General features: G+C 40.7%; 1 protein-coding gene across 3 annotated transcripts in view; it reads left to right on the top strand.

The window, feature by feature from the left end:
• Nucleotides 1-23,283, top strand: part of CLIP1 (CAP-Gly domain containing linker protein 1) — a 125,331-nt gene that overhangs the window by 64,139 nt on the left and 37,909 nt on the right. Inside the window, exons 9-18 of one of the 3 annotated variants that reach the window (XM_068563780.1) lie at nucleotides 731-763; nucleotides 3,821-3,925; nucleotides 7,769-8,713; nucleotides 10,277-10,393; nucleotides 12,749-12,806; nucleotides 13,340-13,423; nucleotides 14,336-14,492; nucleotides 16,035-16,200; nucleotides 16,299-16,514; nucleotides 22,179-22,295. In XM_068563780.1, the coding sequence (XP_068419881.1) occupies nucleotides 731-763; nucleotides 3,821-3,925; nucleotides 7,769-8,713; nucleotides 10,277-10,393; nucleotides 12,749-12,806; nucleotides 13,340-13,423; nucleotides 14,336-14,492; nucleotides 16,035-16,200; nucleotides 16,299-16,514; nucleotides 22,179-22,295 (1,998 nt within the window). Of the gene's footprint in view, nucleotides 1-730; nucleotides 764-3,820; nucleotides 3,926-7,768; nucleotides 8,714-10,276; nucleotides 10,394-12,748; nucleotides 12,807-13,339; nucleotides 13,424-14,335; nucleotides 14,493-16,034; nucleotides 16,201-16,298; nucleotides 16,515-18,741; nucleotides 21,010-22,178; nucleotides 22,296-23,283 lie in introns of all 3 variants that reach the window. The other 2 variants (XM_068563782.1, XM_068563781.1) reach the window with 2 other exon arrangements.

Raw genomic sequence — 23,283 nt, forward strand, 5'->3', positions numbered from 1 at the left:
ATTTTAAATTCACAGAGATTTACCTTTAGCATCAAGTTTCTCTCTCTTAACAGTCATTCATATTAGTTTTTTAATAAGACACCAGAATTAAATGGTTTTGATGCTTTTCAAACCACTGCTAGATGTATGACAAATATAAATTTAAAATTTTTCAAATTTGCAGATTTTTTGGTACTTTAATCTGTAATATTTTAGTAAAAGTTTCACCTGTCTGTGCAGTTCTCAGAATACACATTTTTGCTACTGTTGCAATTTTAGTCTATTGATTGCCCCCACCATGCTTCAATTTCAAGAGCCCTTCCAAATAAGAACTCTGATTTCTTTGGGAATAAATGTATCTTTACAGTCAATGAAGAATAAGGGAAACATATTCTGAGTTCCAGTTTTATAAGGCCCAGAATTTATTGGATTATCAGTAATTTGATGAGTATCGTCCTCCCTCATTTCATGTAGATACACAGTCGTTTAGCTGACTTTTGTGTTTGTTCTCATCCATTTAAAAACACCCCAAAGTCTCATTAGAAGTTTCATATCATCATCTAATTCATGTCAAATACAGCCTATGATGTTTTGAGGAGGGGCAGTTAAAATATTTACATCAGCACTAGGCTAGGATAGTCTGTCTGGTAAAACTTGTAATTAATCAGAGTTATTTTGAAACCCTAACACATATTGAAACTTTAGTTGAATCTCTCTTTTGTTGTTAATTTTTTTATTTTTTTACTGATAGCAAAAGAGCCAGATTTCTGAAGATCCTGAGAATGTAAGAGGGCACTTAACTGTGTGGATATTTCCCTTGTTAACACAGATTGATTACAGATTAAAATGCTTATTGATATACTCAAATACTAACTGCATAATCTGATCTTGAGACATTGTCCTTAATATTTCTGTGCATGTGGGCTTTCAAAGCAGTTACATTTGAATCCTGAAGAAATTGTATGTAATGACTAAGTTCTGTAAACCCATTTGTTTAACACATAGGCACATGTTTCTTCTATAAAGAATTTCGGCAAAAAGAAAGAAAAGAATTTTGTATGGGGCCCGGCCTTCTTCCCTTAATTCATAATGCCTTCTAGTTTTAATAGAATTATTCCAAAATAGATGATACCTGACTGAAACATAAAACATATTAGATGAAGTTGTTACAGAAATTTTGGGGGAAAGTTTCCCCAAGTTTAATTTATTCCCATGAAAATAAAGGAATCGAGTCCCAGACTGATTGCCTTTTGTGTGAGCGCCCACTGCTGGCCAATGGCTGCCAGTGCAGCTGACGAGAAATTCAAACTTCAGTTTTGTTGGGGCAGTGTTTTCCCTAGTTTGAGGCTAGAGGCAAGCATTCTTCAGTGAAGACGTTGTGTATTTTAAATTTATTATTCTTGAAGCGAGATTTTTCTAGTAGCAGTGCCACTAGGCACGGAGGTGTATTTTTTTTCCTTCCTCCCTCTGTTTAGGATCAAACACCCAATTCAGATCGTACCAGAGTGGCCTCAGACGCACGGCTTCTCGGCGTACCCTGCCAGCTGAGATGCCAATTGAGAAAAACCTAAAAACTTCTTCCTTTGAGGTACCACCACAAGAGAACAAGATTAAAACAAAGAATTTTTCTTCCCACCACCTCCCGGCAGCTGAACTAGACAACTCGAGACTGAACTTTTTAAAAAGCCTCCGTTCTGAAGGTCTCCTTTTTGTGAAGCTCCTTCAGTGATCTGGGTCTCTTCTCTGCTTCCAAAACAGGCTCCTGCTACCTCCGGAGCCAGTCTGCATGGGACTCCCTCCCGCCTCTCCTGTGCGCTTCTCGCGGAGCCTTGGCTTTCCCTCTCAATCCCCTGCCCCAGGGCTCTCCTCTTGGGATACTCTGTCCTATTCTAAGAAAGGAATCATTTTAATGGGAGGGTTGTCCTGTTCAGCATAACGTTTTTACCACATACCGTGGAAGGGAAGCAGATCGCTAGCTTCCTTGCTGGTAGTTGACCAAGTACAGCTGTTAGAGCCCAGATCATTTGTGTGCACTCTCACCAGTCAGGAGGCACCTGGAGGATCTCGGAATGGGGAGAAGATCACATTCAGTGGGTATTTGCTTTTTATCTGGAAGTAGTGACCTTTCACCCAGAGGACACTGAACTCAGTGTCAAGGGAAGAAAGGTTCCGTTGCCTTTGGCTTCTTCCTGTTAATTTTGGATTTCTGTTCTTGAGGCTGTGACCCCAACTGTGTAGATCTGGATTAGATTCTTTTCTTGTAAAAGCAGGTAAATTGAACAACCTCTGTCTAAGGTACATATGGACAAAGGGGACTACCCAGACAATTAGGTTTTGAATTTTATTTCATTATTTTTGTTGAATGTAAAGAGCTGAAGCAGGTGAAGAATTTTTACAAAAAAATTTTTATTTACTTTTTAAATATTCTATGATGGTTTTTTTATACCTGATTCACAAGCAAACTGACCTCTTGAATGCACTGAAATCCCCAGAGTACCACTGGAGTGAGCAAAGATGTTTATAATGTAAAACATTCCACCTCGTGCTTAAGCTTTGCACTCCCTTCTGTCACTTTAGAGTTTGTTGTCATTTCCTTGTTGCCCTTAATTGTCCAGACTGATAGATCCGACCAGTTGGAACCACAAAATAACTAGAAGCTGCTGGGAGCAGCTCTGTCAACAGGTTTTATCAGTTGATAACCTCTTGGGTGGGAGAGGTGAGTGGGGAAAGAGGTCCATTCAGACTGACCTAGGTTATTTCAAATTGATTAAGATTCTGATGCACTTAAGCCTGGTAGAAAGAGGTTGCCCTCTGGCTTCTCCATCAGCTTCCATGTAAGTAAGTGATGATGGGGAGTCTGAGGTTTTGAAACATGTGAAGACCTTACCGGCTCTTTTTGCATGGAGTTGAAACTCATGCCTTTCTGTTGAGTCACCATTTCTTGCCTCTGAACTGAGAAGAATGAATTGTCTTAGGATCAAGATTATGAGCCCCTTACCAGATGCGGTTCAACTTTTCTCCTGCTCTGAACCTCAGGGATGGAGGCCCTCAAGCATAATTATTACCGAATTTTCTCTTTTAAATCAGATCCCCCCCCCCCTCTTTGTTTTCTGGCAACAGTCTTTGGAAAGTCCACCCTTGGAAGGAAATGAGAGCTTTAGTGGCTCCTCGCCTGTCATATATGGGAATGTTGCTAAGAATCTCACTCATCTCAGCAAAAGGCCACTGGTGTGATTTCCTTAGCTCTAGGTCCTAGATTTCCTTCGTTAGGTTTAATACTTGACCCTTGCTCACGTCAAATTGTACACCAAAGTGCAAAGATCTGCTGTAGGGACTAACTGAACACTTACAGACTTATGACGTGTTCTTTTCCATATTTGGGTGATAATGATCATTTTGAGGGTCAATTTACTTTTTAAGTCACTGAGTCAGTTACATACACATTAATGTCAAGTCGCTGTTGTGGGGAGGAGGGAACATGATAGATTAGAGGAATATTAACTATTCTAATGTGTGCTGATAAACTTCACTTATCAATATAACTTATATTCGGCTGCATGCCTCTGACACTTTTCACCTTGCCTCATGCGTTTTCCATTTTTTCTTTCTCAGTAGACTAGCTCGTGTCCCCTGCCCGCCTCATCCTCTCGGCCATAGTGTTCATCCTCACCCCTCAGCCTCTTCACCTCAGTCCGCCCTCATCCCCCCCCTCCATCACCCTTTCTGTTCATCCTCCGGCGGAAGGTACTGCCGGCTCAGCCTGCATGCCGCGCCCTCTCCTCCTGCGCTGGCATGTCACGGTGGCACTGTTGTGTTTCTTCCTCTTCCTTTTTGCTGACAGACGCAGACCAAACTGGAGCACGCCCGCATTAAGGAGCTTGAACAGAGCCTGCTCTATGAAAAGACCAAAGCTGGCAAACTCCAGAGGGAGTTAGAAGACACTAGGGTAATGGCTTTCACTATTTAATGAAGCAGACCCATGTTTGCGAACGGTGGACACCGCGGGTGACCGGCCCTGCAGTGGGCCCAAGCCTTGACCCAGTGGTTCGACTCGAGTTTGGCCTTGGCGCCGCCCGGGTGCTCGTGAGTGTAGGCTGACGGGTGGGCACAGGTGTTTTGTGTGGAACCTTTTGTCCAAGGTGAAGATTCATTCCCCTTTGGTTAACTCAACCAACATCAAGATCCGAAACTCTGCGACCGTGTAGACTGCATGGACGTCCACGGCTGCATTTGAGGTTCTTTGTATTCATACCGGGAAATAACCTTTCGCCAGTTTGCACCGGCAGTCAGTTGTCCTCTTGTTCTCATATTCCTAGTGGGTTTTCTAAATAATTTTTTGTTGTTTCACTTTAGCTCTCTTTTCCTGCCTTCTTCCCTGGCCTCTTAGGCAAAGGGAATTGAAACATTGGCTCTTTTTGAATGAGAGTTAGGGACTTTCACCCCAGCTGTCTTTTTTTCTTCGCACCTGATCTCTTTGCATTTCTGTTACCCAGTAGGTTAGAATCTCAGTGGTCAGGAGGAAAAAGTGTGTTGGGAACAGAATGGCTTCTTACAACGCCCAGCTCACTGCGTTTGGCCCTCGGAGCCAGTGCATTAGTCATGTTTTCACTTATTTATGTATTTAAGCACCCATATAGTGCTTACTTTATGCCAGGCACTATTCCAAGCACTTTACAAGTATTAACTTATTCAGTCTCACCACAACCCCAAGGGAGAGGTAGTAGTATTGTCCCCATTTTACGGATGAGGAAACCGAGGCGCGGAGAGGTTAAATAATATGTCCAAGGTCACACAGCTAATAGAGATAGTGGGGCCAGGATTTGTATTTGGGCCATTTGACCCCAGAGTCTGTGCTCTTAACCACTACAGGATGGAGTCTGTCTATTATGGAAGTAGTTTTGTGGTAAAAGATTTAAGAACTAATCTGAGTCACATATAAGAAAACATGTATGTATTATATACCTTTTAAATCACAAATTTGACTGTTAATAGCTAAATCACCCAGATCGTTAATTTTAAAATTTCAAAAATTATTCTGTCTCTGATGAAATTTGGTATCCTGATTTTTTTCCTTTTGAATTATTAGTATTTGTAGAAATTTCCCTTCTTGAGAAATCATTGATCTTTTTATCTAGAAAATCGAGTAATTTTTCTTCTCTAAGTCATGAGTTTGTATTTTTTAAGAGAAAGAAAATGTTCTCAGTCGGCCTCAAAACTAAAGATATCGTCTGTGTATTTGGTAAGAAAAAAAATCCTGGTAGTTTGGTGCCGTTTCTTTGTTACCCGAGAGCCAAAGACTTGATCTGGGAAATACAAGGGACTAATAGTAAGACTGAGCTCCCGTGGTGTGGCTGGCTATTGAAGTAAGGATGTATTTTTTTTACTTCTGAACAAATCTCCCTTACAGCTTTGTCAGCAAACAATTTTGATTTTGTTTTTGTTTTTGTTTTCTGTGGAAAAGAAGGCATCCGTTCACAGCATGGTTTATTTAAGTATTTCAGATTCAAGCAATCTGTCATCTTCCTATAACAAGCCTTGTCTCCTGTCGATCCTCACTCTTGGTTTGCCAAGTGTGCAACTAACCACTGACCCATCTAAGTTTCCCATCACCTGCATTCCTTTTTGGGAAGCGCTTTAGAATTCCTCTAAGCCAGTAAGCCCAGTTTATAAACAGTGTGCTTGGCGCTGTAGAAACATTAGCAAGAATAAGAAATGATACCTGGCTTTTATGGTGGGAAAGGCAGACACATAGATAGTTTTGCCTGAGGGCAGATTTTGGGAAATAAAATTAAAAAATGGACGTGCTGTGAAAATGCTGCATAACCACACTATTTATTATTTTCCCTTATTTTTTACTTGGTATTTCCTCAGTTTGACGGTTTTGTTGTGACTGATTAAGAATTAGTGCCCTGTTGGATTCAAGTTATTTATGTTATGAACCTTGTAGCAGTGGGGTTTAATAATGCACCTTATCTGTGGACTCCCCACCTCCACCCCAGAAAAAACTATAAATGAATTAACGTCTTTTTTTTTTTTTTGAATTAACGTCTTTGAAGCACCTGTAACCCTGAAACACAACAATTATAGCCAGCTCTGAAATACTTAATGATTTGATCATGCAGTTTTGGAGCCCCAAGTGCTTTATTTTCTTGTTCTTGGTGGACACTTTAGTCTTTATCCATCTCACAGCCTGTAGGTGGACAGAGGGGCTGAAGGAAAAACACACTCGTTACCTTCTGTCCCGATAAAGGCAGTGAGGGAGTGAAGCCTTCACTCCGGAGGACTTTTGATCCATGAAATTTGGGATTCACTGATGTCTTTAAATCATTCAAGTTCCCTTCTATTTCCCAGGTTAGTCCAATAATTAGTTTTTATGCCCAAAGCTACCATTTCCCACATATTTTGTATACTAAACTTACTGCGTAACAGCAGAGGGAAATAACTTCCTAAGAACAGAAGGACGCAGGTTAGGAAAGTGTTTTTCCTCGTCCTGGGGGTATGAGTTTAAATAGCAGCATATTCCCGGGTTCTGTCCCAGAGCTCAGGTAGAATCAGCACACATGGGAGGAACTGGGCCTGCACCGTAGACACACGTCCCAGGCAACTCACACGCACACTAAGGTCGGAGAACCACTGGGTTAGGGGAGCGAGACATGTACGTCAAGATGGTGAAGGAATTATAAAATCTAAAAGGGGGAGGGACTCTGTATAAGATTCTTACGTATCATTGCAGGTAAGTAATCATTCTTTCTTTGTCCTTTTTAAAAAAGGTTGGAGGAAAAAAAAAAAAAAAAGGTTAGTAAATTAGTTCTTCTTTATCCACTTGAGGCTTTTATTCTACAGTTGTCGTGGTATTCACTGAAACATTTCATAGATACTTTTACACCTTTAACACCAGTGCTATCCAACAGAATTATGACATGAGCCACATATATATAATTAAAAATTTTCTGGTACCCACATTAACATACTTTTTTAATATGTAAAACGGAGCAGGTGAAATTAATTTAATCATATATTTTATTTATTTAAACCAATATATCCAAACTATTATCACTTCATCATGTAATCAATATAAGAAATTATTGGGAATTCCCTGGCGGTCCAGTGGTTAGGACTCCGTGCTCTCACTGCTAAGGGCCCAGGTTTGATCCCTGGTCAGGAAACTAAAATCCCATAAGGCACGTGGTGTGGCCAAAAAAAAAAAAAAACAGAGAGAGAAAGAAATTATTAACAAGATATATTCTGTTTTTCCCGAGTCTTCATTATTTGATGTATATTTGACACTTGGAGCCACGTTTCAAGGGCTGAGTAGCCACGTGTGGCTAGTGGCTGCTGTACGGGACAGCACACTTCTGTAAAGTCACTTCCATCAGATAGACAAACGTTCATACACCTTGGTTGAAGTAGGCAAAATAAGGATTCTTCTTCCAGAAGGCAGATGTAAGAGAACCTTGAAAGGTACTGTTTCTATTAACTTACTACAGTTAATGGGTACTTTCCTGATTAAGGTTCTTTAAAGGGAAAAGAAATATTTTGGGGGTGAGTTAAACTCAATTTTATTTTCCTTTAGCATCTCAAAATGGTGAAAAGTTTGCCAAAGACTATAAATTTGATTTGGAGCTCCCGGAACTGGGCTTAAGCCATTATCACAACTAGATTAACACATAGACATTCTTGGTGGCTTGACTGCTGCCTGAGCTGGGGTAGTTACTAAAGATCTTTAAGGTTAAAGAAAATCATCAGTGATTTGTTATTTAAATGATCTCTCTTTCTTTGCTGATACTAGGTGGCCACAGTGTCAGAAAAGTCCCGCATAATGGAACTAGAAAAAGACCTAGCGTTCAGAATACAGGAAGTAGCTGAGCTGCGAAGGAGGCTGGAGTCCAGTAAGCCTGCTGGGGATGTTGACATGTCACTCTCCCTTTTACAAGAGATAAGCGCTTTGCAAGAAAAGTTAGAAGCCACCCATACTGACCATCAGAAAGAAATCACTTCTCTGAAGGAGCATTTTGGAGCCCGGGAAGAAACGCATCAGAAGGAGATAAAGGCTCTTCAGGCCACCACAGAGAAGCTTTCCAAAGAGAATGAGTCACTGAAAAGCAAGCTTGATCACGCCAACAAGGAGAATTCGGACGTGATAGCTCTGTGGAAGTCCAGGCTGGAGACCGCCATTGCATCCCACCAGCAGGCGATGGAGGAGCTGAAGGTGTCCTTCAGCAAGGGGGTCGGCACGGAGACGGCAGAATTTGCCGAGTTAAAAACGCAAATAGAGAAAATGAGACTAGATTACCAGCACGAAATAGAAAATTTGCAGAATAAACAAGACCTGGAAAGGTCTGCTCACACTAAAGAGCTCGAAGCCCTGAGGGCTAAACTGATGAAAGTCATGAAAGAGAAAGAGAACAGTCTGGAAGCCATCAAGTCGAAGCTGGACAAAGCGGAAGACCAGCATCTAGTAGAAATGGAGGACACCTTAAACAAATTGCAGGAAGCTGAGCTAAAGGTAAAGGAGCTAGAGGTACTACAAGCCAAATGCAATGAACAAACCAAGGTTATTGATAATTTTACATCACAGCTCAAGGCTGCCGAAGACAAGCTCTTGGATCTTGATGCTCTTCGGAAAGCCAGTTCCGAAGGTAAATCGGAAATCGAGAACCTTAGACAGCAGCTTGAGGCAGCTGAGAAACAGATTAAAAATTTAGAGATCGAAAAGAATGCTGAAAGTGGCAAGGTTTGTATCAACATCCTCCATCTTTTTCTTTTCCATTTCTTGTTCTTATTTTGCATTGTATCTTATTTTTCAGTTGAGGTAATTCATCCTCCAGATTCTTGACTTAGTTAAAACTGGTGCTAACGAATTTCCCAGTTGAGTATAGTATCTTCTGAGTATTTTGAGTATGGTTTCATCTGAGGAGGTTAGAGAAAATAATGGCTCAACTCTGTGGATTGATCCTGGTTTCCTAGTATCTGAATACTTTATTACTTTATCTCTGGGCTTGCTGTGATCTCCTATTTAAGCTTGGTTCCAGTCTATAAACTTTTTAAAATAGAGAACTCCCCAAAAAGGATGGCATTGAGGTGAATGAATTGAAAGAATAAGATAGAAACTTGTAAGATCATCTCCTCCTTTCCCACCTACATAACTGCCTTGTCTGTAAGGTTACGTGTAAAACAGAATGTGAACTCCGAGAGCACTTGACTGGTGCGAATTAACATGCTATGATGAATAACGTTCACAGCAAAATGAAGGTGAAGAGCCTGGAGCCCTTTGCGTTGCTACTTATGTCTCATTGGAGTTTTTTCTGTGTCACGATGAGAATGTGATCTAGTCCCTGGTTTTTTGAGGAAAGACTGGACAAGTGTGCTTTTGATCAAGGCATAGGAAATGATGTGAGACATTCGCTGGCTACCTTTCTTACTAACTAGCCTTGCTAAATGTCATCTTCATTTTTAAGGATTGTTCAAGGAAGGAACCCTTTTCCCCAGTCCTCCTGCCACTAGTGGAGGCGCTGGTATTGATGCTGAATGTTCTGAGCTTTTTGCGGGAGAAGCTGCTCTATTGGCAAAGAAGGAAGGGTTGTGATGGTTAAATGGGGAGAGGTGAAGACAGACAAACGGCAAAAATTGCTAAGTAACATTAGTTGAAGATGACAGTCATAGGAAATTTTTCTCAAATCTCCTCACTTGGTTCTGAAATACCAATCAAAACACAAAAATTAAATTAATATGGAATATGCAGCTAATGTGTTGGTCTACTTTTTTTACATTAAGATTTAATGAAAGCCAATTTCTAATGACTGTTGTGTAGTACATTTTTAAAATTTTATTTTCTATTTTAAATGTTGAAATACTTTAAGCGTGTACAAAAATACAGAAAATGAAACACAGTCCGCAGGAATCCACCATTCCTGTCTTAAGGTTTTCTAAAGTCCAGAAGATGAAATTGCTCAACTGTCTCATTTAGAAAGTAAGCATCTGTACTTTCTGCTTTAGAGCATGCTGACAGTCCAAATTCAGGTATAGAAAAATACTCTTTTGATTATTTAAAATTAGCCATTGGACAATCTTATCTAGAACTGATTGTATGAAAAGTCATTGGCTTCTTAGAATTAAAGACAAAAAACCAAAAAAAACACCAAAACGACTTTTTACCCATGCCTTTATTCCTTTCAGTTTTGTTTGGTTATGTTTGTATCTCATACATTTTTTTTATATTTGTTTTATGTTTTCTTTCTCATTCTGTTTTGTTTCCTTTTGTTCACTGGTTTCTGTACCATGTAACTCTGTATGTTAGGCTAGTAGCATCACCAGAGAGCTGCAGGGAAAAGAGCTAATGCTTAATAAACTTCAGGAAAACTTGAGTGAAGTCAGTCAAGTGAAAGAGGCTTTGGAAAAAGAACTTCAGATTTTGGTAAGTACCTGTTGGGAATCTGAATCTCAGGGTTTCTGGCCATTCAAATTGTTCCCGTTTAAAAAACAAAAACTTCTATAAAGAAAGACGTATTGCACCTATTTCCTTTCTCTTGCAAAGTATTGGTTGGTTGATGAATAACTTGAGAGGAATTGGATCAAACCCAAACTAGCAATAAAGGTAAGTATTACTTTTTTTTTTTTTTTTAATCTGTCCTTTGCCTCTGGTAATGCATTGCTTTGGCATGTTATTGACTACTTAGTTTCACCAAACACAGGAACCTTTCAAGTTATATACCCAGCACATTAGGTTTCATATATAGTGAGGTCTCGCCCTATGCCTTGTCCTACCTGCCCTGTGACAGCAAGCCAGCAAGCTCTCCTGGACCATTGGCACCCTCTGTTAGCAAGGCAGGGTGCTGTCTAATAAACGAGTTCACAGAATTCTCTCTTACAGCTCAGTTTATTCCTCCTCAGGAAATTACTTTTCCTTTCATATATATCCTCTTTGCTTAATCCCAGGTTGTAGGACATTTTTTGTCTTTTTCTCAACTGTTCTCCCTTCTGCCTTGCCTCCTACATCAAAAACACAAGCTTAGTCAAGGCTGATAACCACGGGCAGGTGCCAGCGATACCCACACGTCATGGGAAAGGAGAGGCGTAGGCTCATGGGGAAAACTTGATAAGAGAAACATTAGCTATGAAGGGTCAGTTGTCTTGGGTCTTACATGCACCTTCCTGTTCTCCACGTTTTACACTTCTCTGCTAATACCTGTGGTGAATAAAAGTGTTTGATTTTTGGACTTCCCTGGTGGTCCAGTAGTTGAGACTCCATGCTTCTAATTCGGGGACACGGGTTTGATCCCTGGTTGTGGAGCTAGGATCCCACATGACACACGGCCAAAAAAAAAAAAAAAAAGTGTTTGATTTTTTTTTTCTTATTTAAATGCCAATATTACATATTTCTACTTTTAAAATGTTAACTATATAGCCGCACTCTTCATTATGGTAGCTACTGTCTATATATATGGCTCCATAAATTTAAATTAATTAAAATTAAATAAAATATAAAATTCAGTTCCTCAGTTGCACTAGCCATGTTTTAAGTGCTTAGAATCCACACGTGGCCAGTGGCTGCTAATTGAACAGCACAGTTTCATTGTAGAGAGTTCTATCAGACAGTTATGATACAGTGTATTTCAGCTACATATTGAGAAAAGTTGACCTGGAAATTACTATTTTTCAATATGGTGTCCTTTAAGAAAATGTGTTTTGAGTTTCATGTCATTTCTCTGCCCTCCTCCCCAAACTTTCAGGATGCCTTACTTTTTTTTAAAGTTAGAGTATTCCTCTACGTCCTCTGAAAACATGCCACCTGAGGTCTGGCTTTGGGAGTAACACAGGTGGACAACTTGTGGGCCTTGATGGACTTGTGGCTTGTGAGCCCATTTTTAAACTAAAATATTAATTAATTAGAAAGACTCATTTAAAAATTCACTTGGTGTATCTAGCTCAAAGTTCATCTCAGGAAAATCAAGAGAGTGGTTTTATCTTGCCCTCCTGTCATGTTTAGAAAAGATAGTGAGTGAGCGATGGACTTTTTGGTTTAAGGTAGTTGACACAGATCTGGTTTTAAGATACTAGGTTCTGACTATTCTTAGATGTAAAACATTTCAGAACTCAGACCCACAGACATAGAAAACAAACTATGGTTACCAAAGGGGAAGGGCTGGGGGGAGGGATAAATTAGGAGTTTGGGTTTAACGTGTACACACTGCTATGTACAAAATAGATAACCAACAAGGACCTACTGTGTAGCACAGGGAACTATACTCAATATTTTGTAATAACTTATTAGGGAAAAGAAGCTGAAAAAATATATATATATAACTGAATCACTTTGCTGTACACCTGAAACTAACCCAACGTTGTAAACCAATTATACTTCAATGAAAAAAAAATACTAAAAAAAAACAAATTTCGGAACTCTGTTCACTGTCTCAGGCAGATTTCTGAAGAGAGGTTCTGCTACTTGAGGGTTGCAACATGAAGAAAAGGCATACATGTGGCACCACATGTGTATCCACACATGCATATACTGACAAAAGTGTGCATATCCACACGTGTACAGACATATGTGCATACCCACACATGCAGCACACATGCAAACCTCACTCGTGTGTACACGTGCACAGTATGCATACGGTAGTAATTGATGCCTACATGTTTTAAGCGTAAGTTAGCTTTAATGAAACAAAACTAGCAACAAAAAATAGATAATGTTGTAGTCATAGAAACTTTTTATTTTTATAATCTGAAATCTTTCTATTCTGAACGTCCACTTCTTTTTCTTTAGAAAGAAAATTTTGCTGATGCTTCAGAGCAGGCAGTCTCTGTTCAGAGAAGTATGCAAGGTATGTCTTAGCAGAGTATGAGCAGCTCTCTTGTTCTCAAGCTGGAGCTGGCCTTTGGTGCATAAAAATAGATGCTGCCTGTAGCCTAATTTCACCACCCTGGAAGTTCCTGCAGCGCACAGTAATACTGGGTTCCCTTGGCTTCCTGAAGCCTCAAGCTCCCATTCATTCTTTCTTCTTTTTGACTTAAAGCTTGCTCCATATTAAAATGTAGGTGTACTTGGGAAAGGTATTGTCTTACTTAAGCTTAAGTCATTGATAGCTTTATTGAGTTTTAAGTGGAAGGAGGAAAGAGATGCCTGGAAAAGGGATGCCCGGTGCCTGCCTAATCTACAGATTTGGGGAGACAAGAAAGAGTTGCTTGCTTGTTTCTTTAGGTTCGTTATTCAGTGGTTTGATTTGTAATGGGACTCTTTAGTATTCCCGTGATCCCAAATCTCAAGCTTTTGATTTGATTTGGTTTTAAGACAGTCAAGCTTTAGATGGCTTATTAACTATGAAATGTATTAAACTTTTAACTTCATCCCAAATAGAAACTGTAAATAAATTACACCAAAAAGAGAAACAGTTTAATGTGCTGTCTTCTGAATTGGAGAAGTTGAGAGAAAATTTAACAGGTAAGAAGACGTCTCTACACATTAAATGTAGTAGGCTTCCTAGGATTTGAGATAATTTTAGTGTGTTGTTACAGCATATTACTATTCAGGCATAAATTCTTCACTCGTGTTATATTGTGATAAAATACTTGTTTGAGGTCTGTAAACCTTAGCGAATTCTCTCTGCCTTGTTTTCAAACAAGTCAGAATCCACCCCATCTCACTACTCCCCCTGCTATCCTTGATCCGAGTCAACCAGCATCTTTAATCGAAGCTGTAGTAACAGCTGGCCACCTGGGCTGCCTGCTTCTGCTCTGACCCCCTTCAGTCTGTTCTCAGCCCAGCAGCCAGGGGGATCCTTTCAACATCAAGTCAGATCATGTCACTTCTCTGGTCAGAATGGCCCAGTGGCTCCCATCTCACTCACAGTAAAAGCTGTGGTCCTTAACTGTCGTCAGGTCCGCTTATCTCTATGATTTCATCCTGTACTCTTCTTCCCCTTGTTCCTTCCACTGCAACCATATTGGCCTCCTTGGTGATACTTGATTGTCAAGCATGTTCCTGCCTCGGGGCCTTTGCGCTTGCTTTCCCCTCTGCCTGCATTCCTCTTCCCTCACTTCCCTCAGGGTTTTACTTAAATGTCACCGTCTCAGAGAGGCTCTCTCTAAGATTTTAACCTCCCCGACTCCTTCCTGACTCCTTTCTCCGCTTGTATTTTTCTCCCTCTTAGCACTTAACCACTATCTGTTGTACTATTTATTCTCTTTATTTATCTTGTTTATTGTCTGTCTGCTTTGCTAGAATGTAATTTTCATGAGAGCAGGGATTGCTATATGCACATATTCCCAGAGCAAGGCTTGGCATACAGGGTGTAGTTAATACATTTTTGTTGATTGTAACACAACAGTGCTATTTTTTTCTATATATATTCAGATATGGAGGCAAAACTTAGAGAGAGAGAGGAAAGGGAAGAACAGTTGATAAAGGCGAAGGAAAAACTGGAAAACGACATTGCAGTAATAATGAAAATGTCAGGAGATAGTTCTTCTCAGCTGACAAAAATGAATGATGAATTACGTCTGAAAGAAAGGTATGTATGAGTATTAATAAGAGCGCCTGCTTTGGGTTAGGCCCTCAAGCAAGGTCTGGGTGGGAGGAGAGCTGAAATCTTAAGGACTGCTAGGTTTTAAAGTTGCCTGAATCTCATTCTTTCTCTGTTATCGCAGTGTATTGCAGACTTTCTGGTGACTTGTAAAGAAAAGGTAGTAGTTTACCAATGGCAATAACATCTTTTACAGGCAGTTAAAAATATTTTTAGGGACTTCCCTGGTGGCCCAGTAGTAAAGAATCTGCCTTACAATGCAGGGGATGCGGGTTCGAACCCTGGTCAGGGAACTAGGATCCCACATGCCATGGGGCAACTAAGCCCATGCACCACAACTACTGAGCTCTTGCACCTCAACTAGAGAAGAGAAAAAAGTATACATATATTTTTAACCTATTTCAGTGGGATGATAGATAACACGTGTGAAGAGCTTATCACGTGCCACACGCTATGCTAACAGCTTTGTGTAGAGTATATTTTCTAGTTCTCCTAATTAATAATCCTCTGAGGTGAGTGTATTATTGTTCCTATTTTAAAGAAAAGGAAATTGAGGCTTAATGAGGTTAAGTAACTTGCCTGAGGTTTCGGATCTAGGTGGTCTGGTCCCAGAGCCCTTGCTGCTCTTCATCACTACACCCTACTTCCTCAGCGCTAAAGCTTCTTTTATCGTAATCTCTCTTCTCGTCTTTATTCTGAGGCTCTCGTTGCTTTGATTTTTTTTTTTCTTTTAATGGCTGCCCTATAAAAATCAAATGTTTATTTTATAAGGCAAAAACTTTTCGAGGACATATTAGCCCCGGTAGACTTCTGATTCTGAAAGCATTAATACTTGGCAGAGTTAGTTTATGTCGAGCCGTGCACTCAGGCACGGCTCAGCGTTGGTGGGTGACGGGCAGATGGGCCTTGGTTGGCCGACTGTGGCAGGCCTGCTGTGAGGTGGGCACAGCTGCCCAGGTGGTTGTGGCACAGAGCCTTGGAGAAGTTGCATTTCTGTCGGTGCTTATCCAGAGGCACCGTCCAAGTTTCCTTCCTGTTCTCCGGTCCATGAGCCAGCCTTTTCTCCAGGTTGATGGCCCTCGTACATCTTTGTGGGACCACGTGGTTCTCTTTGAGCTAGAACGTCACATTATTGTTATTTTCGTATCTTCTGTTCTCAAGCGACCCCAAAATGAGTCTTTGATAATCTAGTCTGCTAAAATTTGGAAACCTCGAAATACTTACCTCCTCTAATGTGCTTACTTTTCACTCATTTTTCCTTATTGATCTACTGACATAAAATAATAAATGTTCACAGTTAGAGGAGTAGTTACTCTAAGGTATTTGTAACCATCACAATTGTTAAAATTATTCTTCAGGACAAGTCAGTTTTTGTTTTTGTTTTTGTTTTTTAGCTTATTTCAGATGTTATTAATTGCTCATAACATTTATAATCATTAAGACAATTATTATTAATATTTTAAAGTACAACTCTAGAATTTAAAGTACTCTTTTGAAAAATCTGACGCCTTGTATTGAAACTTGTTCTAGAAATGTAGAAGAATTACAGCTAAAACTTACCAAGGCTAATGAAAATGCAAGTCTTCTGCAGAAAAGTATTGGGGAAGTAACTCTCAAAGCTGAACAGAGCCAGCAAGAAGCAGCTAAAAAGCATGAGGAAGAAAAGAAAGAACTGCTGAAAAAATTGTCAGACCTGGTAAGGAGAGAATCAGTGGGACTGTTGGCTGGCAGGGGAGGTTGAGGGGCAGAACAGACATGGCCAGATGACTCACTCCTGACTCGGGGTGTCTGCAGGAAAAGAAAATGCAAATGAGCCACAACGAGTGTCAAGAGCTGGAAGCCAGGTATGAAGAAGCCAGTTCTGAGACGCAGGCCAAGCATGAAGAAGTGCTGCAGAACCTCCAGAAGATGCTGTTGGACACAGGGGAGCGGCTGAAGGCCGCACAAAAGGAGAACAGTGACTTGCTGCAGGAGATGGAGGAGCTGAGAAGGCAAACCGACAAAGCCAGAGTACGTGGTGGCGAGAATCGTGTGGTCGAATTACAGTTTGCTTGCGTTCCGCGTCAAGGCTGCAAGGGGGCTTAGAAGGCAGCAGCACGTGGGACGGGTTCAGTGGCCGTTACCAGTGTCGGCCCTCAGAGTGCGTGGCAGGAGGGCGAATTACATGTCCTGTATCTTCAAGTGCTTTGTACCAGCCGCTGTTCCTTCTCAGGGAGGGTGATGGCTACAGGTCTTTCCCCCGAATGTACTGTGTGGCCACCACCCCCTACGCGGCTTGCTCCCCAGCTGTCATGAAGAGTCTGCTGTTGCCTGACCTCTGTCTGCCTGCCTGTAGTAGACTCTTTGTTGCGGGAAAGCATGTTCCTCTAATCTTGGCCATCTTGCTGCCACCTTGCACCAGGGTTAGGAGAGACATCTTGCAGAAAAGCAAGAGGCAGAGGCCATGTGAGGCAGGTGGGCAGGGAATGGAGCCTGGTTGGAGGAACAGAGCTCTTAGAGGATAAAGTAGAAGGGAGAGCTCTAGAGAGGGCTCTTGCATGTCCCCAGGAAGGCACTATGAGCTCATCAACAAGGAAGCTGGATTTAAGGGCTGTGAGAAAACATCCTACTGCTAAGTAGAGTAGAACTTGATACACTGATTTTCATTGTATGGTGTCAGGATCGTGTCAGTGTCCCAATATGTTTTTTGACTCTGGTAACATAATGAAGTTCAACCCTCCTACTCCCATCTAAATTGCTCAAAGAAAAGCAAATACTTGTCTTTAATTATTTTTAATGTGTCAGAGAAATGTTTATATATATATATATATATGAGTTTAGTAGACAGAAAATAGAAAAGAGCATACATAGGACTTGAAACAGAGCCCATTTAAAACTTATAAAATTAAGTGTAGCATGACATGTAATACATGTCATGTATAAGATGCCTAAATTTTCTTTATTCTACATGCTGTCCATCAAAGCTTTCTCTTTTCCCTGCGATGTGTCTCCAGGTTTATGAGCCATTTAACAACTGGATATAATTTCCAGAGTTTTTGTCTTTGTGGTTCCCTTTATCTGGACAGACTCTAGTTTTTTAGTGTTTCCCTTAAAATGTTGCAGCCTGACCAAACCACAGCATTCTAGTGGTTTGTGTGAAGGCTCATTAATTGTGTTTGTTGTTGTTGTTGTTGTTTTTATAAGGATCATTTGGTTAAAATGCCAGGATTGTTCCCCCTCCAGAGTTGTCTGGATCTCCGATTTCCGTGAATCTCAATGTTGTCAACAGCAGGGGCTCAACAGACTCTTTTGAGAATCTGATGAAACCTTAAGATATTTTCCCCAGGAAAGCTGGTATATGCACTCAACAAGTTTTAGATGAAACCTCAGGAGATTCGTGGAGCCCACAATGCTCCCATGTTCCCTAGTTTAAGAGCCAATGAACTATAGCTGTGCCGTCCAGTACAGTAGCCACTAGCTACGTGTGGCCATTTAAATCTAAATTAGTTCAAGTTATAAATTCATCCTCTCAGTCGCAAGCACTGCACGTGTGGTCCACCACAATGGACAGCGCAGATAAAGTCCATTTGTATCATTGCAGAAAGTTCTGGACAGCGCTGGTAGAGACATTGTGGTCAATTTACTTTATAAACCAATACACTTTTTTAAAGCCCATTTATTTTGGTTGCCAAAGACTAGAAAATTAGTCTGTATTTTTACTAAGTTATATGTAATATTGAAGTTAAATCAGTCTCAGGCCAGGTCCTTTAGTAAGTAAGGCTCTTCATTTAGTTTGAAAAGCAACAGTTTATAATACCTTGCTCTTCCTCCTCTTTTTTGGTTAAAGTATACTCACTTTTTGTAGTTCTTTAGATTGTGTTTTAAAAAATTCTATGAATCCCTTCTACAATAGAAACAATTGGATAATTGGAATGGCAGGAAAGAATTTCATGCCCTGACATCAAAGTCAACCTACTGTTTGTATCTTATAGGTGTCTATCAGGAATACTTCAAAAGTTGTTTCAAAGATAAACCAATAGATATATCAGCACTTTGCAAAGCTAAACTTGCTTTGCATTATCCTCTTATGGGCTCTGTTCATCGAGTTTCTTTCCCCTGTTATCCAGATAGTTTCTATGACATTTATTGTAAAAATTTTTTTAACTTTTATGGTTTAGGTTGCATTAAGTTATTCGGGCTTGCATTTGTCTGCTTGATTTCATTTTGTTTCCATTCTTTCCATCTTTTGTTTCTGTAGTCGCTAACTTACTTATTAACATCAGCCAAAAAAGAAATTGAACTAATGTCAGAAGAGCTGAGGGGTCTGAAATCAGAGAAGCAGCTTCTTGCACAGGAGGGAAATGCTTTAAAGTTAGAAAAAGGCTCACTTTTGTCAAAGCTTGTAGAGGTGGAGGCCAAAATAACTTTACTTCAGGAAGACCAACAGAAGCTATGGTCAGTAAACGAAACTCTTAATTTAGAAAAGGAGAAAGTCTTAGAAGAAAAGCAAGATGCTGAAAAGCTTTATCAGCAGGAGCAGCTCAATAAAGCAGCTTTGGCTGTTGAGAGAGAGAAATTACTTAAAGAAATCAATAACGCACAGGAAGAACTCTTGAAGATAAATATGGAAAATGAGTCTTTGCAGGCTTCCAAAGCAAGCTTGCAGGCACTCACAGAGGAACTCCAGTTCAGCCAAGATATTTTGATGGCTGAGTCTAAGAAGAATCTGGAAGAAAAAGATCACCTGGAGGATCATATCAAGAAGCTTGTAACTGAAAACCTTGCGTTGGCTGAAGATAAAGATGAAATTATTCAGAAGCTTCAGAGCTCCTATGAGGAGCTAGTCAAAGATCAGAAAAGCTTGGTGCAGGAGATGGAAAATCTTACAACTGAGAAAAAGTCAGCTTTGGAGAAACAGTCAGGTCTTGATAACATGTGCATAGCCTTAAAGATCGAAAGAGACCATCTCCTCCAAAACAGCAAAGATCTGCAGTTTGAGAAGGACATGCTGCTTCAAGATCAGGAAAAGCTGAATGCCAGCCTGGAGGCTGCCCTCCAGGTCAAACATCTGCTCAGCACGGAAGCCAGTGGGCTCCGCGCGCAGCTGCAGGAGGCCAGCAAGGCTCTGAGGGAGGCCAAGCTGGAGACTCTGCAACTTCAGGCCACAAACACAAGCCTCACCAAGCTGCTGGAAGAAATGAAGACCAGTCGGGAGATCACAGACTCCGAGCGCATCCAGCTTCTGCGTGAAAGAGAAACCCTGGCCTCGTCTGAGAGAAGGCTCTTGGCCAAAAAAGAAGAACTTCTAAATGAAAATAGGCTCATCACTGAAAAACTCAACAAATGCTCGGAAGAGGCTGCCCACATCGAGATGAACCTGAACGAGAAGATCACTTACCTAACTTCCGAGAAGGAGATGGTTTGTCAGAAAATCACTAAGCTCAAAAAGCAGCAGGATAGTCTCTTGAAAGAAAAATCTGTACTGGAAATGCAAAATACAGATTTACTTGCAGAAAGGGAGAATTCCATCAAAGCCATAGAAGACCTTAAAAAGAAATACGATCAAGAGTCTGCAAACAGAAGAATCATTGTGCACGAGAAGATGAAACTGCTTGGTAATCTCGATGCCCTGAAGAAAGAGCTTCAAGAGAGAAAAAAGGAAAACCAAGGACTCGCAGCCGCCAGGCGTGATCTCGCTTTGATGCTGAAAGAGGCTCAAAATGCCAAAAAGACTCTGGAGAAAGAACACGCTAACGTACTGCAAGCAAAGGAGAGTTTGAACGCTGAACTCAAGGCTTGCTGTTCCGAAAAGAACATCTTGCTGAAGGAGGGGTTGAACCTGCAAGAAGAGTGTCAGAAGTTAAATGAGAAGATCCACATGATGCAGCAGTCCCTAGTCCTGGAGAAAGAAGCCAGGACCCAGGACAAAGAGTCGTCCTTGTGTGAAAACAGCCAACTCCACGGGAGAGTGGTTCTCCTGGAGCAGGAGGTGGGGGAGCTGAGGGTGTGCACCAGGGAGCTCCAGTCCGAGAACTTTGTGCTAATCCAAGACAAGGCCAACTCAGAGCAGAAAGTGGCGGAGATTGTTAAGGAGAAGGAACTCTTGAGCGCAGAGACGGCTCAGCTGGCCGCCAGCATAGAGACTCTGAAGAGCGATTTTGCTGCCTTGTCCAAATCCAAGCTGGAACTGCAGGAGCTGCACAGCTGCCTCACCAAGATGCTGGATGACCTGCGGCTGAACCACGAGGTGACCCTGGCCGAGCAGGCCAGGGTGATGCAGGACAACAAGAACCTCCTGGCTGAGAAAAGAGAGATGATGCTGAAGAAGGACGAGCTCCTGAAGGAGAAGGAGAAGCTGGCCGAAAGCTACTTCATCCTTCAGAAAGAGATCAGCCAGTTGGCCAAAACCAACAGCCATATCTCAGTCAACCTCCTAGAATCTCAAAATGAAAACCGTATTTTGAGGAAAGACAAGAGCAAGCTCACTCTTAAAATTAGAGAGCTCGAGACTCTGCAGTCCTTTACGGTAAAGTGGGAGGTTCAAGTGCTGAGCACCTGGCCTAACCCTGTGCACTAACCCTGCAGTGGCTGAGGGATTTGTCTTTGTTTCCGAAGAAGGAGACCCACCCCATTTAATCACTGGCTTAGATATCTCAAGCTCTTTGTCACCACCTGAAAGGGCAACTCTTTACTAAATGTCTAATAGCAGTTGTCCCTCTCCATTAGAAAAAATTGCAAACTGTGAATAAAAAGGATAGATTTTTTTAATGTAGGGAGAATTTATTTGTGAAAAAGGCAACAGTGGTTCTTAAAGGCTTAAGAACAATAGTAAAATGGGCACATGTTAAAACAAAGTATCTTCTATGTGACTTTTAATTGTTTCATTGTGTCTCTTCATTTGGAATTGGAAGATTCCAGGGAAATCTCCACAGTTGGTAACAGGGAAGGTATAAAGGCAGAATTCCCATAAGCTTTATTAGACCACATGAAATTGTAATAAGCAAGTGCCTAAAAAGATTTTAATTCGCTTAGGTGATTTTTTTCAATATCTTATCAGCTAAGGATTTGTTTCCATATGCATGTTATCTTTTTTATTCACAGCCATGCTTATGTTCATTACCTACAGCTTCTCATCGACTTTGTCCTTCAGTGCTTCTCATTAAACGCTTGAGCCTTACACTGTAATTGCCCAAATAATTTTTATTTTTATTTGAGAAGTTCCCAACCTAAATCCCAAGTGATCTCAAAAGCCCCGAATTTGAGATAGCAAGAGTAGTATTTTAAATTTTTAACAATAAATATGATGAAGAGAAAATTCGGCCACATAAGGATGTTACTCTGTATTATTGCTAAGCATTTCTCTCAAACATAAGTCAGAATAGTGAGCACTGTTGTTAGTGGAACTTGGAACTTAGAAAATGTAGGTTTAGAGGGGTCTGAAAAAACACAAATTGCATATTACAGTTAGCCTGTTGAAAAAATGGCACAAAAAGGGTCTGTAACTTTGTTCTGCTTCGGAGTAAAGACCTTTGATGTCTTGGTCTGTCTGCTTCGGCATGGGGTCAGTGATTGGCTCGCCGTCTCTGTGTGATTTCCTTCACCACACAGACCCTGAGCCCTATGGCCTGAGCGTTAGTCACCTCCCCGGGTTGGTGAGGGGTGCCCTCATTTCTCACAGTGCTTTCTCATATTTAGGCTGCTCAAACAACAGAAGATGCCATGCAGATAATGGAACAGATGACCAAAGAGAAGACAGAAACTCTGGCCTCCTTGGAGGATTCCAAGCAAACAAATGAAAAACTGCAGAACGAAGTAATCAGATTTAAATGGCTTTTTGTACAAAGGACAGCTTACCGACTTCATGGAGTATTTGATCACTAACTCAGGATTGTTTATTTTTTGAAGTGTGGCCTTACACAGGTTGGATGTATGTTAGTGGAGTCGAACGTACACCGGGATGATAATATTAAATAAAGTGTATTACTTCATTACTTATTTAGTAGGATCAACCTTTAAAAAAGGAGGGGAAAACCCTAACAGCGTGGCTTTCTGTGATAATTGTTCAGTGATAGAACTAATGAGAGGAGGTACCGATAACATTCTCTAGCTTTTGTATTTTTTTATCTTAAATCACACATGCTTTTTTTCTCAACTTTCTCCCAACTTTGAGCCACTGAATTCCATCCCGCAGCCCTGAGTTTGACATAGGCCTTTTTCTTGGCCTAATTCAGTACTGGTTCCCTTTTGTCTCATTTTGAATCAGTCACTTCTGGGTCTTGGATAGATTTGCGGCCTCAAGATAATTTTGATTCTGTCCAGAAGTAGCATTTCTTATTCTTGCACCTTCCTTTGATTCCCAGTCCCCCCACCCCCAGCTCATACCAACCCTTTCTTTCTTTGGAAAGCTGTTACATAAATCTCAAGCAGATTGCTTCGCCGAAATAGTTTTGTGAAGTTTTGTAGAACTTGAAATGCTTTTTAAAGCGATAGTCAGGTAAGAGGTTAAGAAATTAAAGCCAGGGAAAATCCGGAGAGCCGCATTGAATAGCTGCTATAAAGATCAGACCTTCTCATGATGCAAGGTCAATGATTGAAATCCATAAAGACATGAACATTTTGAGATAATTATAGGGTAAATAAAACTTGACATAGAAAAGAGTATGTTTATAAAATTGATGACTAATAAGACCCTGCTGTATAAAAAAACAAAAATAAATAAATAAAAATTAAAAAAAAAAAGAAAAGAGTGCGTTTAGGAATTGACAGTCCTAACAGAAGAGGACATCAGCTGAAAATATAA

The sequence above is a fragment of the Eschrichtius robustus genome, chromosome 14, assembly GCF_028021215.1.
Source record: "Eschrichtius robustus isolate mEscRob2 chromosome 14, mEscRob2.pri, whole genome shotgun sequence".
Taxonomy (NCBI): Eukaryota; Metazoa; Chordata; class Mammalia; order Artiodactyla; family Eschrichtiidae; genus Eschrichtius; species Eschrichtius robustus.